Genomic DNA, 19,443 nt, shown 5'->3' with positions numbered 1-19,443 from the left:
GACGTCCTTTTGAAAGTGCACGCTCTCACACACACAAACTGTTGCATCTGTCATTTCTGACAAATGACAGCAGACACATGGCAGTTAAATCTCAGAACCAGTGCATGTAACATGCTAACACTTCCCTAAACTGTCTCCTCTCTGTGGATGAGACTGACTGATAAATGTACACACAGCCTCTGTCGGGTCTGTTACGTTTTTAATTCTTTCTGATGGTTAATGAGGCTTCATGTGACAACCTGCTGCTACTCTGAGAAGATCATTTACTATTTAAAAAGTCATTAAAGTTAGTAGAAACCTGATTTTGGGGTCACAGGCCTGAGAAAAGAGGAATAAAATATAATGTTCATAAACTGCAACTGTTTAAAGTGTATTAAGCTCCCCTGTATCGAATATTATCAACCACTGAATTACTTTTACCATTTTTATTACTCTTATATAGACACATCAACAGTGGTCACTCCACTGTGTATTGGGCAGAGTTCTAGTTTAAAATTAAACTATACAGTAAGATTTGGGTTTGGTTAGATTTACGCACCAGAACAACTTGGTCGAAGGTAAGACAAACCACAAGTTGAGTTTAAACACAACCATTAACAAGGAAAACAGTCTTACCACAAAGTTTAGGAGGGCACCTTTTGGCCAAATGGGATGCATTACAAGCTGGTAACAGCCATTCAGTGTGCTAATAAACAAGAATTGTATGAGCAATCTCACACAAACTCAAAATCACAATCAGGAAAGGAGATTCTAAAAAATCTCTTAAATATACTCCAGACAACATGGGAAACTGTGGTAGAGAAAATCACAGGGCTTTTGAGGCACGGTAAAAAACTACAATTGAGCTGCAAGAAGGAGCTGCAAAAATTTTAAAAATAAAATGTAATCTACTTTTGGCTCCTCCCTTGCAACAAGTGGTCACCACAGTGGGCCTCACTCTAATCAGTGACCTTTCACTTGCCAAGCAAATAAGTAAACTACTACACAATAGAGCCACCTTAAAATGAAAATAAATAGAATAAAACAGAGCTTTTAAAATTGTTTCATTAACCCAAATGTAGTGTTTGATTCATCAATCACTTCATGGATACCCACATTACAGCTTCAAACAGACACAACAAGAACACATTTGCATTTATACTTGCCTGTATTGTGTAATATTTAATGTCACCTGCAAAATTAGCGCAAACCTTAAAGCCACAACTCTTACACGGAAAAGTCTCCATGAATGTAGCACTCAGCTAAATACAAAAATTTCAACGTTAAAGTAACTAAAATCCACTTCAGGTTTTCATACAATTACACCTGGAAAACTTCATATTTTTCCACACATTCTTTATTTTAAAATGACCAAACTAGATACCATGCCACACACACACATCCAGTTTTCTCACCACATCTATGATCTGCAGAAGTGTGAGGCCCAGCTCCACCAGGATGGGAGCTGAGTCATTGACCACAGGTCTCTCTAATCGATTGTAGTTAGCCAGCAGCTCCTTGTACAGTCTTCTCTGGTACTCGCCCTGCAAGGACCCTGGAGGACAAATGCAACAGGAAAAGGGGTTTGTGTTGAATACATATTAAACCCAAAGTGCCGTCTGCTGCATTTACAACATATACGCATGGAGGCTCTGTGAGAATGAAAGCAAGTATGGAGGTCTATGAGTTTTTTACACCTAAGCTCCACTAGTTTGCATAAATGCTCCACTCCTTACATGCCCTCCACTCACTATAAATAGTTTCTGAAGGTCAGCATGTGATTGATAGGGTGTGTTTTGCATTTTAAGCCATAAATCTAGTGGTAGAATAACAATGTTATGGAGAAAGACGTTTTTTTTTTTTTTTTGGCTTGGACTATCCAATTTCTTGGAACATATTCTGTGGTGCATTTGGGCTGAATTCCTAATCCAAAAAGTATCTTTAAAGGTCTTGAGAACCTTTTACCCTTCATTTGCTGGCACCACTGCCTTACTGCCTCATTCTAGAGGCTTTTGATTTCTATAGTTTATCATGTGAGCTTATTGAAAATGTATAAGAAGAAGGTGTGTATGTTGAGCCATGAGTTTTGATGAATAATGAACAAATAAACAAGTGCTGACATCTGCAGATACATCTGCTGACTGTAACACAAAGAGAGGGTGGAGGGACTGTGAGTTTGGGGATCTCTAGGATTAAGGTGATTAGGTTGATGTGTTTGTTGGCCCAGCTTTTGTCACCATTATTGATTCAAATGCCCCATACATGTTTAGCACAAGAACAACCTAACTTTTCACATCAGGACACTTTGTTAACCTTGAAGTCACTGTTCTGACTAGCTGCAGGATGATACTGTATTTGGCCTTAAAATGTAAAAAAAATAAAAATCAGATTTTCTGCCTTTATTATCAAACAGCTGGAATTAGAGTATCAAAAATGACTTAAAATGACATCATATGCATGTCCAATAACTTGATTCAATATAGCATTAATTCTCTACAAACGTGAGCATCTGAGGGTTGGTGTAGATGAATTTCTTAATGATATTGGATTCCAGCTACAATGAAAAACATAAGCTGAAGTTGTGAATTAACAGTCGAAGTGATAATATACACCCACTAGTTCCTTCATTAGTTACATCTTGCTGTGAAGTTGGACCCCCTGTTGCTTTCAGAATTGCATTAATTATTTGTGGCATAGATTCAACAAGTTGCTGGAGTCTTTCATCCACATTGACGCGATAGCATCGCAGAGCTGTGGCAGATTTACTGGCTATTGGATTCAAATTTGGTGGCTACAGAGACTATTTGAGTACAGCAAACTAATTTTTATGAAAGCAGATTGAGATTTTCTGAGTTTTATCATTTTATCATTTTATTAAAGATAAATTCTTTCATCTTTAATAAAATGATCAGTGTGGCTGCTCTACCAGGTGTAACAATGAAGTTTAAAATCCAGGCATCCATAAAAACAGAATTTATTCAATTTCACTGAGTTAGAAGTTAGCAGAAAGTTAGCTCGCCTAGTTTCCCACCTAAACATGATATACCATGTTCTGACTGAGGAATTTCTGAAAAAATTAAAACATACAGCTCTGCTATCACTTCTGGCATAAATGAAGACAGGAAACTAAACAGCAGTGACGTTTGAAGGGTTACTGATGTTGGGCTAGCTGGTATATGATGATGTGCTACATGGTGACCGGCGACCTGTCCAGGGTGTACACTGCCTCTCACCCTAAGACAGCTGGGATAGGCTCCAGCACCCCTTGCAACCCTGAAAAGGATAAGCAGAAGCAAATGGATGGATGGATGGAAGGATGGATGGATGGATGGATGGATGGATGGATGGATGGATGGATGGATGGATGGATGGATGGATGGATGGGTGGATGGAATACTAAATCCCATACATTTATTATCTTTGTTATTTTTTGATAGTTTGTTTAAAGGATTTCATAGGACCAATATGTTTTGGGAATCACAACACTCTCAAAACATGGTCAACAGCACACAGGTCATTAAATCCACACATTGTTTTCTAGATACCAAATTGCTACTCTTCCCATGCATATAGATACTCTAATGCAAACAGTAAAAGGACTCCCTCATATTAACATCAGAGGGCAGTCAACAGTGAATTGCTGGATGGAGTAATCCAGTGAAACAGAACAAATACATCAGAGAAGGCATGTAGTATGAATGGGAAAAAGGAGAAGGGATTACTGACACAGCCCTGCAAAGCTGTGAAGATGATAGAAGCATGCCTTTGGCTTAGCATGCTGCTGATTGGCCCATTAGGACTATAATGAGAAGAATTATAGGAGGACGGAGCCTTAGGTCAAAGGCAAGAAGCTGCTCAGCACAGCAGATGCCCTCTGACTGCTCCTAAGACTCCTCACACTCTCAGACTTTATGCACCCATCCACCCGAGGCCCAGTACCTTCTGCTCAAGTGGGATTGATAAATAAATATTTTTCCCACATAAACATTTAAACTCATTAATAGCCACACACATGCATGCTGAACCATTATTCACCATCTGTACCATTTGTTTTTCTTTCTTTTTAAAAACGTGTTGGAATGGACTACGAGTATGTTAAAAGTTGATTTCTTCTGCAAGGTCAAAAAGACATTTTAAAGAAATCACAGCACAACAAAGTTATAAATATGTCGATATACCCTCAATAAAATTTGCATGCACACATTCACAATGACTCAAACACAGCCTCGTCTGCAGCTGTTATCCGGCAATCTCCCTCCTGTGTCACTTTTATGTGTTATTACTGTGAAATGTGAACAGAGGGCCAAACAAACATAACTAAACCAATCAAAAAGATTTGAAACCTCAGTCTCTGTTGCAGCTTGTATCATAAAACCAAGTTTATAAGGAATTAAATAATCAAGTCAAATAAACCACTGCAAACTTTAATTCACATACAACCGTGTGCAGTGTACATTAGGGAGGAAGGGGTAGATTCATACCTTTTGTTTTGTTTTTTCTTTTTCTTTTTAATCATCTCACTAATGAAGATTATATGAGTAGATGCAATGAAGGAATAATTTCCACCAACACAGCGAGAGGCGTCCTCAAAACAAAACAAAGATTACGCATCCAGCAGAGGGAATGAAAGAAGGAAGTAAAGGGAGCAGTGGGAGCTATTTTTCTTAATCACCTTCACTATTTATCTCAATGTTTTCCAAATCTGCTCTATTGTTTAAATAAGTATAATAGAAAACTGTCTATAAAGATAATCCTCAAAGAAATAAAAAAAAAATTCTTTCCTTTTTTAGTCAAATATGTTTTCTTAATTTTTTTTGTTTGGATTTGGCTTAGATTGAATTAGATTATTGTTAATGTTGCTTTCTTTTTGAAATAAGAAAGTGAGAGTGACACACTTTTAATTAGGAACTTGTATGGGTGTGGCTCATTAACACAGATGCTAATTATTTTCTAGACTCGGATTATGATGGATTTGGTTTCTCACTCAAGTCTTACCAAGGTCAGTACACTATAGGTCAATATATTAAAGAGAGAAAAAAAAATATAGAAAATATATGACATATATTTATTGTATTAATTTGTGATTTCCATGTGGTAATATGTTTCTGAGGGGGAAATATGAAAGATTACCGTGCATCAGTGTTAGAAGGTATCGTAAAGGAAAAGCATTCATTTTATACTCAGAATATGTGTAGACCTTGCTGGTCAAACAAGAGAGGTCAATCAAATATTTTCAGAACTAAGAATATTATATAAATAGTTTGAGAGGTTTGACCTTTGAGGTTATATCTCAGTCACCTTTACACAAAGTTCATTTCAATTCCAAATGACTCCATTTACACCACTAAACTAAACCAAGGAAAAAGATAAATATATATATATATATACTTTTAACACGTATATGTTATTCTACGAGTCTTCTTAGCAATTTGCACAGTTGGGAAAAAATGTGAAAACTGTTTTAATGGTGATCCATGATAGGTCAACTGATGTAGACCCTCAGTTGGAGCACTTTCTTGGCACTTTATTCACCCATTTGGGCAAATGTGTTCCTGTTGCAGGGAGATAAGAGTGTTCTACATGGGTTAATGTGTGTGTGAATGGGTGGTTGACTGGTTGTGTAAAGCGCTTTGGGGTCCTTAGGGACTAGTAAAGCGCTATACAAATACAGGCCATTTACCATTTACCAGTTAATGTCTTTAATTAAAGAAATAAATTGTAATACTGCAAAATACTACCAAATACTATTACTGAATGGGGTCCTACTTTAATAATGAAGTTCTATTGCCTGTACACTGTACAAATATATGCAAATACATACAGATTTTTACAGAGTCCTGACAAAACAACATTTGGGTTCATAGTATTTACTTCCTTACTCTCTTTCTGAAAATGTATATATAAAAGAGCATCACTGTGTGTGTATAGCATTCACATATCTATCTTGCATACAGCTGATTTAGAATCACCAATTAACCTAGTGGGATAACCCACACAGTAACAGGGAGAACATACAAGCGCCACGTAAAAACGATCTCACAGCCATCTTGCTGTGACATGTCTGCGCTAACCACCATTGCACCAGCAGAAGACCAGCAGGCGGTTTGTGGTTGTTGGGAAGAGAAAATCCTTGTTCTACTCCAGTTCAGGAGTATGTTACTTAAGGCCCCCAAAAATCTCTGCTGGTTTTTTTTAGGGGGGACTTAAGGGTTGAATGCTGGTGTTATTAATAGAAGAGCCACAAACTTTCCCTAACTACAGTACATGAATAACTTGCCAGTTAAAAAATAACATGTTTATTAATGCATTTACTTTTGACCATGGGGGTATTTGTTGAAACTAAGCTGCATCATTAACATATTTCATTTTAACGTATTGTGTCTTTTATACTATGCATGTTATCCCTGCTAAACTCAGGCTAATGTTATACAACAACTGCCTTCAATGCTCAGTCCCTCTAACCCCATATAGATCACTACAGGAAATGATCAGCCTATGAAAAGGTCACAAAATTATTGATTATTAGCTCAACTTTACAACAGAGAATCTGTTCATTATTTATATGTACATTTAAAAAGTGAAGGTCAGACCATTTGTAGATATTAGCAGAGAAGGTCAAGAGACAATTGTCTCAGTCTCAGGAACCAAACTTTGAGTCTATACTGCCACTGGAACAAGTAGTGACTATCTCTGCCTCCTTCAGAAAGCTCACAAACACTGGTAGGCCACACACTGTTGCAGAAAAATGCACTTAATTGTGGATTACTGTGGATGAAAGCACTTTTTTCAGGGTTCTGTTTGAGTTAAATTTATTGTTTATGTGAGAGAAAATTCAGGAATTGTCAGAAGGACGTCTACTTTACTTCAAACAAAATACTTAAGCAGCCAAGTTTTGAACAAAGAAACATTTTCTTCAAGTTTAACCAAATTCTCTTTTCGACAGACTTCTGCTGTTAATACTTCTCAATTAAACATAAAACTTCATTTTATTTGGTGAGCTAACTGCAGCTAGTATGAAGAAAGGGGACCCTACCACATCAGAAGAACCTGGACCTTTCCCAGAGAGCAACCACAGAAGTGAGTGAGAACAAGAAAGAAAGTGGGAGAAAAGCTGTGTTGTCATGCTCAGCCCCACTGAGCCCGCTGCAGCCCATTGTAGTTCTATATTTTGCCTTTCTCCCTCCCAGTTAATGACGTTCGGTTTCATCCCATGGCTCTGATGACCTGTTTACCCTGTGTCAGTATCTTTATCACCGGTGAAACACTGAGGCATCCAGCAGGAGATTGCTGCTGACTCACTGTATACAAACAACAACAATAAAAGAATATGCAACTGTAAATTTAAAAAGAGGCTAAATTTCATTTTTAAAAAACAGCTACCTCTGAGTCAAGAACAAACACAATGGCAATGTGTTGTTGATGTCAATACAAGTCTCATCCTCATTTCCACATTAGACACAGATTCCACAGAAACAGGTGATTTGTTTTTAACTCAGTACACTCACAGGCTCACAATGATGTGTCCACATTACAATTCATAATGATTTGGTACTCTGAGCTTACCCCGAGGTGTCTGCATGCATTTAGTTCTAATAAGGAGAGCCAGCCTGCTCCTGGTCACTCCAAGGCACCACCAGGGGGAAAGTTTAATGCATTTCACATATTCAAATGGTCTACTACTACAGACCATGCCAATTTTATTTGTGTGGATTTCCTTGACATGAAATTTATTAGAAGAATATTGGATGTGCGCTCTAGCTCACAGATGACTGTGGAACTGAATGGAGAGGAAATTAAAAATGTGAGACCCATGGAGATGTGAATTTGGTATGAATATCATTATGTTTTTAGCTCTGTGCTGATAAGACAACCTGTCCAGAAATGTGTCGCTTGTCTCTCAATCAGTCTGTGTTGATGTTGTATGCGAGCAAAAATTTAGAGGTCTTCAAATACTAAAGAAATTAATAATGATATTGGTGCTTTGTGGGATGGACTCTTTTAGACATAGTCTAAAGAAACACCTTAAATCTGCAGTGCAGGTCTTATCTTTCTAACTTCTGGTTCTTATTTTTTAACTTTGGAATCAGACGCTGCTCAAAACTTTCCTTGGTCTTTCCACCACCTCCACCTAGCTGTAGCTTGTTCATTTTCCAGTGCAATGATTTTTACTTCCTTCACCTCCAACAAATTACACATTGCTCTATAAACTAAAAAGTATCACTATAAGATACCAGATTTTAAATTTTGAAAAACTAGGTAATAGCAAGGCAACTTTCATAATATCATTAATGCTAAAAGACTTAATCAACGTTATGAGAACTTGTCTGAGGGCTTAAATGTAACCGAAATTTGTTCTTATGTGATCAGTGAAGCTCAAATTATTCGTTTTAGTACAAAATATCTACGATATCTAAATTATGTGTTGTACGCAAATGTCACTGACTTAGCTGAAAATGGATGGATGGATGGATTTATGTTGATTATTTCCACAAATATAAATTATCTGAAGCACTTTTGAATGTCAAGAGCAAATCTTTACAAGAAAATGAAAAGTACATTCTCCCTTTTCTATCCTTTTGCTCTTATTTACAGAGAATGAGATGGCGCACACAAAAATATGAACAAAACCATCCAAATCAGCACTGTCACCTATGCAATTTATTTCCAATCAGCTGCAAACAAATAGCAGAGTCGTTTGAGGTCGAGGTCATGTGAGGCCAAACAAACAGGCAGAAGGTGACCATCGCAAAGTGATTGTGATTTTGGGGTGGCATTTAAGCACATTAATCTTCTCTCTTTCATGCTCACAAATTAATATATACTGAGAAATTCAGCTATTTGATTCTGTCCCTTTTGGATATTTTTACTAGGTCAGTATGTTCAGATGAGGCTTCTAAACAGGCTCATCAGACAGGCTATTCACACACAAACAGCCTGAGGGACTCATTCTCCTTCTTGCTGTCACACATACCTCTTAGACAAACACCCAAACAACAGGATTGCTATTTTAAGCAGAGTACTAAATGACCAGCTCTTAAATCAGGGCCCCTGTTGTGGCCAGGTAAACCTATCCACGCTGAGCTGCTTTCCATTGTGCAGCGATGATAATGGCTTTGTTTCTCGGTCCATTTTTTCCCTTTGTCAAGATAATCTGCCACATGAATCATGAATATTAGGTAATCTATTGTGTAGATTACCTATACAGTTAAAAGTGATTTAATTACTATTATGCTTTGGGCAAATCCAAAATATTATGTAACTAAACTTGCAATATTGACATAAGGCTGAGTAACTTCAGTTGTTTTCACACATGCACAGCAGCCCTCGACCTTTTTCCAGCTCAGCTGCAGGTAAGAAAGCAAATATCAGACACTGGATCGCATTAAATTGTCTTTAACCTGCCATCTCCATAGCAGATAGAACTAAGACAGCACCCTTACCAAAATCAAACTGAGTGTTTCCTGCAGTGAAAACACATCTACAGCAGACCTACCTGCTATTTACTGCATGTGAATAAAGGACTTCAGGCCTGTTTGAAATTCATGCCTGAAAATTGCTAACTAACTTGAAGTTATTGGAGTGATTAGTTGAGTGAAAACTAATCAATGGGAATGCTGATATTTAACAGATAAGTGGTAACAAATGGGACAGAAATGGTGTGTTTAGTATTCTTGGTGTGCCTGTGCTATGTCATTGTATCAGCCCCGAGGTTATGAGGACATGTGCTAGCCGGCTGTCTGTGAGTCACATTTTACAACCTGAATCTAAAACTGAAGACGATACTGGTGCTGTGGAAAACATCACATCTGGTTCTTATACTAAACAGATGACACCATCAGAGCATATTGACTATTGACCAGTTACTGTAGCACTGGAAAGACTGGTTCCCAGATCGGGGTGCAATGATGCAATCATATCCATGCTGCAGAGAGTTTAACCCCATCAAGGGGCTGCATTGTGGAGGATGCAGGCCCCTGTGGTGCTCCACTGTGCTGTCTCCATTTATGTTTACTATCCATAGCTCAGACGTTCAGGACTTTTAGACCTTTTACTTAGGCAAAAGGTTGAAATACTTGTGCCACTCCATCTCTTCCTCATCTGCACTTGCCTCTGCCTATACCCTGAGACAGTGACACCCATCATCAGCCTTCAAATGTATAACAGTAGTGAGATGATGCAGCAAAATTGCATCTCATGAACATTAATCAATTTAAAAGGACTCAAAAGGCATTATCTCCTAATGTCAAAACTGTCTTCAGCATAATATATAATCCATAAGTGATGGAGCAATTGTTATAGATGTTTTTTTCCTGCAGCTGGAGTGTAACAGTCTTCATAAACTGTTATTCACACCAGTGATCTTGCTCCTAGACAGACATTGTTCACAGTTAACCCAGGGACTCTGGTATAGCTGGGACCCCCGAGGTTCTAAATGATGTAACTTTAATCCTGGTGAATAAACAGCAACACTACAAAGCTGTAGTAACAAAAGGCTCGGGAAGATTAAAATACAAATAAAAGGCTTTAAAGACATTCACTTTAGTGTGACTCAACATTAATTTACATGCAGCCAGCAGGTTCTTTCTTTTGAGGTTTGTCCCTAAGAGAAAAGCACAAAACATACAAATAAAATAACTCTACACAAGAAACAGATCTATTATTATTTATCGTAATTTTGTTTCACACAACAAACTTGGCAAATCTCATAAAACCTGATGCAAAAAGCCAGATCTATCATCCAGTATGGAACACAAAAAGGCTCTGAACCCACAGTGCCCTGGGACTAGAGTGATGAATCTGGCAAGGACTATGCTGCACAAAGGAGCTGCTAACAGAATGCCACTCCCTGAGGGCCCGGAGAGTCGACATCACAACAAATGCTACGCATCTAGACCCTTTCTCATGCAAATATATGGCATTAGTGCACTGTATTTATGAGTGTTTGCGGAAGAAACAAATATGGAAAAATTTCCACTATTGAATGAATGTGCAATATATCTGATGCCGAAGTCACACCGTGAATGTTTTTAGTCCAAAGATGATAAACTTGCTGAATATAAATCAAATCTGCTGGCAGCTGGAAAAATAAACATACCAAATCAGAATGTAAACACAGGCTAGAGTGCAAACTATAATACATTCCTTGTTTGCAGTTAGGCGTAACATATAAACATTTAACAAATACTGTATATTTTGCTTAAATAGACTGGGATGTAACGTAACTGGGTCTTTTTGAAGCAGTATCAATAGACGGACTTCTCAGCTATGAAACATACTGATATTTTTAAAATGCAGTCCGTCCTGCAGATATCAACAAATTATATGTCTGACACAAAAAAATACTGCTGCAGCATTGGTAATGAATGCGTAACATCACTATAGGCAGGATGATAGGTATACCTTGTGTGATCTTACACATTGTTTTGTCGATTTTAAAGGTTAGTTAGCTTTTTGAATCCAGAAGTCAAGACTAAAAGATGGAAGGTGACTGCACAATTAATCACATTTTAATCTGAATCACAGTTTCAACTTCCTGCAGTTTTAAATGAACGTGATTGACTGATAATGAAAATGTGTGCTACAGCTAGACATGAAGTAAAAGCAAATCAAGCTCTCTCTGACAGCGTGCCTGCATGTGCCAATCACAGCTGTTCCTTGCACCGCAGAGCCTGAAATTTCCTGAATTCACTTGACTGCAGTGATATACTACATATAACAGAACGTCAAAAACAAAAATCAAATGTCTGGCACAGCAGAAGGCAAAGATTTTGATCCTAGAGGCAGATCATTACCTGTAGTTTGGATATAATTCAGATTTAGGGCCAGTGATGTCAACCTAGAACAATTGTCCAATGTCACTTCAGATGTCCAAGATAAGTGACCAAAAATACAATGAGTAAGGAAGGTTTCAGGAAAATGGTCAACATACTAGTAAAAAAGAAGTTATCGCCTCGCACAGTTATTTTTTCAAAACAATAACAGCTGCACTATATGCAGATCATTGCAGGGGAAACAGATTTTCACAGGTTCAAACAAATAAAGTTTAAGACTTTATAATTTGCTTCTAGGAGATGGAATTAGATCAGGACAACACACCTTGTTTTACACCACAAACTCCTACAACTAACAGTTTGTCAATTTTAAAGTACTTATACAGCACTTCAAATCTTCTTTTTTACTCTAAATAAAACAATAATAGAAAGGTGAACAGCATAGATATGAATCTCTTTTGTAGACTGTGGCCAACACAGTACAGTGACAGTGTGGAGAGATAATAGAATCCAGACACTATAGTGACAGAAACAAGAAATAGCAACATACTCCAGGGATGAAACAGTGTTGAACAGTATTGAATGGCACATTTCACTATATGCTAATTCAATGTGCTTAACCCAGAAGATAAAAACATAAAAACATGTATGGTGTAGGTTTACAATAAAGCAGTAAAAATAACAAATTCAAATAAAACAAGACAAACAAAAAAAACCCTATGGAGTGTAAGGCTGTCTGAATAAAAAGGTTTAGAGGTTGTATTTGAATTTACACACACATTTAATAATATCTCAGGTCAGCAGACAGCTCCTTCCAAAGAACAGAAACACAATAACTGAAAGCACCCTCAGTATAGTGAGACTAATCCTGTCATCTCAGTCTGACGACCTGAGAGTTCTGACTGGTTAATAAACAGTGAGCAAGTCAGAGATGTAGTGTGGGACCTAACCATTGAGAGCTCTGTGATATAATAGGCTTAATCCTTGAAAGGATTTTAAAGGTAATTCTATATTGCACTTGGAGTCAGTGAAGTGACTTCAATACTGTGTTAATGTGGTCAGATTTCTGTATACTGTGATTGCTTATGACAGTACTAAGTGAGATCGTGCAAATTGTAAAGAGTAATGGACCAAGGGCAGTGCTTTGAGGAACCCCTGATTTAGGTTTTAGGCAGATCTAAAACTGCTAATTAAAATAAAAACTTCCACTCACCAGATATGAAGATATGATCCAGATATGAACCAATCAAGAATCTGACCCGTTTAACCAACTATGTCATGAAGCAGTGTGGGATCATCTTGACAGAGGACAGAGCAAAAGGAAACCAACATCCAAAGAGCTTTTCTATGTCTTTGAAGAGGCCTGGAGAACTATTCCTGAGGACTACTTAAAGAAATTACCTAAAGCTTTCAGACTCTGTTGAAGAATGAAGATAATCACACCAAATATTGGCTTTCAAGTTTGTTCACATATGACTCTACATGTTTCAATAAGACGCCGGACATCTTTCCCATTTTCTAACAACACATTAAAGAATGAGGGGTGGCTCAAGACTTTTGCACAGTGCTTTTCTGTGTGATTCTGTTTATAAGAATCTGCATGATTCTTATAAACTGTGTGTTGCGCTCTGGCTCCAACACCAGGCAAGTGTGCATTCATGTAAATTGAGGACATATCTACACTGGCATGGTCTAGCAGCTCATTATTTTACTATCAGTCGTTTGGCAAGGAAACATATCAGTCAGGGGAGGTCAGCAGTGAAGCATCCAGATGTTCAGCAGCTCTAAACCTACATTTGAACCCAGGTCACTAGCCTATTACCTAACCTGATTCAAAATGCAGCTGGGGAGACTGGAAGAACATGAGACTCTGGGAAATTAGTTGATTTGAGTTAAGCAGGAAGTACAAAAAGAATCCAGGGAGAAAAAATAATTTGTGCTAGATGGAGGTGTAAGAGATGGATGAAAACCAGTCCATCACAGAGCCTTTAAAATCCTGGATTCCTTTACATTTCATCATATTCCTGATCATGCTTAAAGGGCTTAAATTAGGGTCTCTGAACCTGTAAACTTCAATAAAGCACAAAATATTTTAGTGAGGCAGTAAGACTATGACTTAAAGTAGTGTAAAAAAAAACCCTAATAAAAGGGTGAAACTAGAGAAATGACCTAGAGCTAAAAATGATGCAAGTAAAGGAGACCGTTAGGATGGAGATAAAACAGAAAACTGTAATTCATATAATAGATTTAACCATCCACATATTCTGTTGCTAACTAATAATGCTTGTCACTTCTCTGTGCAGCTCTGGGCTTCCAAAGAGCAAGCACACACACTATAACCATTCTGTGTGTGGGATGTTTAAATCAACTGATGAACCATGAACTCATCCATTAACACATCATTTCCAGCATTGTGTGACTGGCTACAGTAGCGAGCATAATCGTGTATGATGCAGTTTGTTAATGGACCTCTAGATAGATGAATTTATAGAGGAGAGATTTACAATCTATGGCTTCCTGACACCACTGTAATCCTAATCCAGGAGCTAAGACCTCTGAAGTGCTGCACTGAGTCTGTGACCACCACATCTCGTATACACTGAACACAACCCACATGCTTTTACAGATTTGGAAACAAAAATCCTTCAACACCTACATGGTTAATGCAAAATAAAAATGTTTTAGGTTTACTTTTAAACATTTGAGTTTAACTTAATAGCAGAACAACCTGTTAACTATTTCTGCACAACATGCTGTGTTATAAATGTTTGAGTAATCACAGACTTCCAAGGGTGGTAAAGGATGGGAAAATAATTTGAGGAGAGCTTTACAAATAAAGATAACCAAAACTAGAAAACGTTAAAGAGCTCTACAACATCAGTTTTTTCGGGTCACTGTTCTGTTTTGTTTGACTCAGTAGAGTGGAGGAAACTACCATAAGAACCTCTACATCCCTGTTTTCAATTGAAATCAACCTTAATTAATTTTTTAATCCAAAGTAATCATTAATATTTTTTCATTAAGTATAAAACTCTACTATTTTATTTTACTAAACATATAAACAGTTTTTATAGAATATTAACATTTATAAATATTCTGCACACACATACAGGTACACACATAAATTTCTCCCACCACTACCACCCTAGCTAGCCATTCTAGACATTAACAATTTAAGAGTGTGGACTTTGCATGTTGTTCCCATATTTACATGAGTTCTCTCCAGGTACTCAGGCTTCTTCCCACAATCCAAAGGCATGCAATTAGTGAGGTAAGGTTAATTGATCATTCTAAATTGCCCATAGGTGTGAATGTGAGTGTGAATGGTTGTGTTAGCCCTGCGATAGATTGGTGACCTATCCAAGGTGTACCCTGCTGCCAAAACAGAATAGAAGGGATGGATGGATGGATGGATGGATGGATGGATGGATGGATGGATGGATGGATGGATGGATGGATGGATGGATGGATGGATGGATGGATGGATGGATGGATGGATGGATGGATGGATGGATGGATGGATGGATGCAACAAATACAACTCTATGGTCAACCAGTATTTGATTTTGAAAACACTAGAAGACTAGAAACACTTGGTAGAAGACTAGTTCAGGTTGTTCTTTTTTTGCTTTGTCTTGTTTTTTCCCTGCTATTTTAAATAAAAACATCTGATTCTGAGTCACACGTATGCAGTGAGGCTGTTGTTTCAGTAGGATGCCATTGGTGTAGTCAGAGTAGTGTGTGTGTATGTGGGTGGGTGTATGTGTGTGTCTGTGGGTGGTTGGGGGAGGTTACAGTCTTTATATTGGACCCCTGTGAGTCTAAGCATGTTTTCTGGATGTGCCAGTTTACTCCCTGAAGTACTTTAATGGATTAATTGTTTTCCCTCTGTCCCCTTTAACATGGAGAGAGGTAATACCCTTTACTTGGCATGGGGCTCATCGCTTTTGCTTCATCAGTTATGATGCCCTGTTTGAACAGCGTGCTGTGGAGTCGTGTCTGTGCTTGATTTTTGGTAGCCACTTAAAAGACAGTAAAAAAAAAAAAACATCAATGGGTGAAACAAACCGTATCCATTCTGTTGCGCTTCCCTTCATTTTTTGGTTCATGTCCACATATGTCAATAAAGCAAAACTAAGCTTCCAAGACAGTTAAGTTTTTACTCTTGCTTCATGTAAAACAACAAAAAAGAAAGAGGTAAACCACACAATTCTGAGAAGTCATTACATGCTAACCCTGTTCAAGGATAACTAGCGTGCTATTACCAATACATGCCAACAGCCATATGTGACATGTGTTAGAATGTCTTATCACTTGATTTGACCTTGTCTCCTGGTCTTGCCTCCCTTCTGACTGGTGAAGTGGAAGGTGGCAGGTTCGGGTATGTCTATGCATAAAGCAGTGCTTTGGAAAGCAGATTCAGCAAAACCACTGAGTTAAGTAACCAACCCAGATGTTAGATGATGATGCTGATGATGGGATGGGGCTTAGCAATGCATTATAGAGTCATGCATGCACATCATCATCATTCAACGCAGCAAACATTAATGTAGAGAGTAACACACATAGCACACATATGCTCAGTGTTTAAAAATAACTCTTTGCGTCTTTAACTTGTTTTTTAGTCTGGATTCTGGGTAGGAAATTCAAAGATTTATAAATCTTTGAATTTCCTACCCAGGCTATAGCCTGTGAAAGATTCAGCAGCCAGTGTTATTCAGCAGGTGTATGGTGACTGCTAAACAAAAAACCGTCACCTAGTCCTGTACTGTGAGGTCTTAAGTAAAAAATTCCACATTATATCCAGATATGAAATTATCTAAACGTACTCTGGTTTGTTTATGTCAGACAATTTAAAATTATCCTATCAATTTTGATTGTTTTTTAATGTTAGAAAACTTTCCGAAAATTCCGAAAAGATTCCCTACTAGTCGTTTGAGGACGTAAACTCAGGTCTAAATTACCATCCTCCTCAAAAAAAACCAAAAACAAAAATCGTTTTCAAGTCGGTACCCTTCATTAGATCATCTGTATAAACTGGAGGGGAAGAACAACTTTGCCCCAAACCTACCTCTGAAAAGCATTGCGATCCAAATATAAAATCCAAGCGAACACGGTTTCCAAAACTTGTGGCACCGCATGCTGGCACCGTCCGGTGAACTCCAGCGGTTGTGTCGGCTAGACGGGAACTCTGATCCGGCTCGGCGGTGAAATGAACATGCGGCTGGGGAAAACGAAGGGGACCGGGACGGCGTGAGAGATTTGCAAAAAGAAAAGAAAAAAAAAGACTGACAGACAGGAGTGCGGAGTTCAGATTGGCACGTTCACGCTGCTTCAGTCTCCCTCACACGCACACGCACACAACGCTGCACAGTGCACCTCCTTCCCAGCCTGAGTGCGCATCACAGGTAACACAACAGGATACAGTAAAGTAATAGCCTCTGTCACGGGAGTATGAGCACAGATGAGGCTGATGAGATGCCTGTAACCCAGTAATTGTGTGCTAACCCTGAAAACTAGCTCACATTTGAATGTTAAATCCTACAACATGCTCACGAGACACTGACTAGAGATTACATTAGTGTCTACTTAAACTCAACTAGTCTAATCAAATAAAGGTGCGTGTGCGTGCCGCCCACTTATATTGCTCACATTCTGGGGGTGATAATGTTAGTGTTTGACCTCAGGCAATGATGTAACGAAACCCTGAATGTAAAGTCCCCTGAAGTGATGGAAACAGGACTGTGTGTATGCTCTCCCAGTCACGCCTGTATACACTGCAGTCTATTACAGTAAACAGTAGAATTAAACAGGGACTTTTTTTAGATGTTCATGGAAAAAAAATCTTATCTTTCTTGCACAGAGTAAGGTATGAAAATTGATTCCATTTGTGCACTGTTATATAAGTACAGATCTAAAAGTAAATAAGGAATATGTAACCCTAAGTAAAACTCCAAATGGCATAAGTGCTCTGACAGTGTAAATAAATGTATTCATTAGTGAACTTAGGATAAGGTTATCAGTTGGTAGCCGTATATCACTATTAAGTGTAATAAAAGTTGTATCAATACTCTTATCTACCTCAGATAAACAAGCTACTTAAGCCCAGGAGTAGTATTGTAGCCTGAAAGTAACATCCTGCAAGATTTAAACCAATCTGCTCAGTCCAATCAGTCAAATCATTACATGCTTGATTCTATGCATAGCCTTTTCTGAGCAACTCGTAAAATTGGTAGTTGCCCAGTGACTGACATATATCTTTTTTCTTTTGCTAAGTGCACATTTAAATCAAACACAAGGTCAAAGAGTAGCTATACAAATACCAGATAAATAAATTTGTCATTTGTCCGTTTTTTTTATCTCACTGTTTGACAGGAAAACTTACTCTGACCCAAGTAGCAGGTACAAATCACCAGTGCATACCCTCCATCTCCCACAGCTGTAGATCATCATTTATTGAAGTGCCACGCGTCGCACTGCAATTTCCCCCTTCCCAGCTTTACAAAGAGGTTCATCAACTGCATTTTTGTCATATTTGTCTCCTTTTTGTGCCAGACTGGCTTATAATCAAATGACCTATTTATTCCAGTCCATAAATAATTTCAGTCGGAAATAGAATCCAACAGGCAATGAGGGGGAACATTGCATATTTCTCCAAATGTTCTCGCCGCCTTTGCTCCCTGTCTCTTTCTCTCTTCTTCTTCTCTCAATGGAATAGGGGCGTATTATCTAAGAAGCAGCCCTGCGCCATTGGTATTAGTTATTTTTCCTACCCCACATGGAGCTCCATCTGAGGAGATTTATGCTGTTAGATCTGATTTGGTACAGCATCCCATATCTGTTCAATAGGTGGTCCCGAAAGCCACAGTGGGCTGTGTGAAACCTCTGATCCCAACTTCATCCTTTCAAATAATCTCACTGTAAAAGAAAAAAAAAACATCTAGGGAGTGAGAAGGAAGTAAAAGTAAACAAATCACACACAGTGACACACCATGTCACAAAGCTTGAATCATCTCAAACTGGTTTCTTGAACAAGAATGCGAGTTCACTGTAATCAAATGTCTTCCAAAATCACCAGATCTCAATCCAATAGAGCTCCTTTGTGATGTGGTGTAATTGGAGATTTGCATCATTGATGTGCAGCTGATAAATCTGCAGCAATTGTTCGAATTGCCATCAATTCAATATGGACCAAAATCTCTGAAGTATTTCCAGAAACGTGTACAACAAAGAATTTGGGCAGTTCTGAAGGTAAAAGGGGTCCAAAACATTACTAAGGTGCATCTGACAAAGTGTTCGTTGAGTGTAAACATTAAGTGCATCATTATGCATGCAGTACTGTCTCTGTGTGTGTTTGTGTTTATAAAGTGATTCTGTGGCTCTGTTGCACCAGGAGTATTTTTTTTTCACTTTATGTTTTTCTTTCCACTGTTTTGCCTCCTCCTACACTCTGTATAGCTGTTTGCCCCCACTTAACAATGCACAGTGCACATTACAACTGCACAAACACACAATTTAAAAAAACAAAAACAAAAAACATCTCTATGCTCAAAGTTCTTAAAATCAATCCTCCAGCAAACTGGCAGCTGATGATACTCTGGACTCTTTCACCCAAATACTACAGTCCTTTTTCAGACAGACCGTTCAGATTTTCCACCCTAACGACGTGTACAGATGTATTCCCAACACTGTTG

General features: G+C 38.1%; 1 protein-coding gene across 1 annotated transcript in view; it reads right to left on the bottom strand.

The window, feature by feature from the left end:
• LOC308408213 (neuronal acetylcholine receptor subunit alpha-7-like) overlaps positions 1-17,132 on the bottom strand; it is a 34,007-nt gene extending 16,875 nt beyond the window's left edge. Inside the window, exons 1-2 of the mRNA XM_080900382.1 lie at positions 16,821-17,132; positions 1,395-1,534 (exon numbers count right to left, since the gene is read on the bottom strand). Of these exons, the coding sequence (XP_080756508.1) occupies positions 1,395-1,534; positions 16,821-16,890 (210 nt within the window). The 5' untranslated portion in view covers positions 16,891-17,132. The remainder of the gene's footprint in view (positions 1-1,394; positions 1,535-16,820) is intronic.
• Positions 17,133-19,443: the final 2,311 nt, after the last annotated feature.

This window comes from Rhamphochromis sp. 'chilingali', assembly GCF_963969265.1.
Source record: "Rhamphochromis sp. 'chilingali' genome assembly, chromosome: 13".
NCBI lineage: Eukaryota > Metazoa > Chordata > Actinopteri > Cichliformes > Cichlidae > Rhamphochromis > Rhamphochromis sp. 'chilingali'.
Note: the sequence above shows the minus strand (reverse complement) of the source record. Positions and strands in the feature narration are given on the sequence as shown.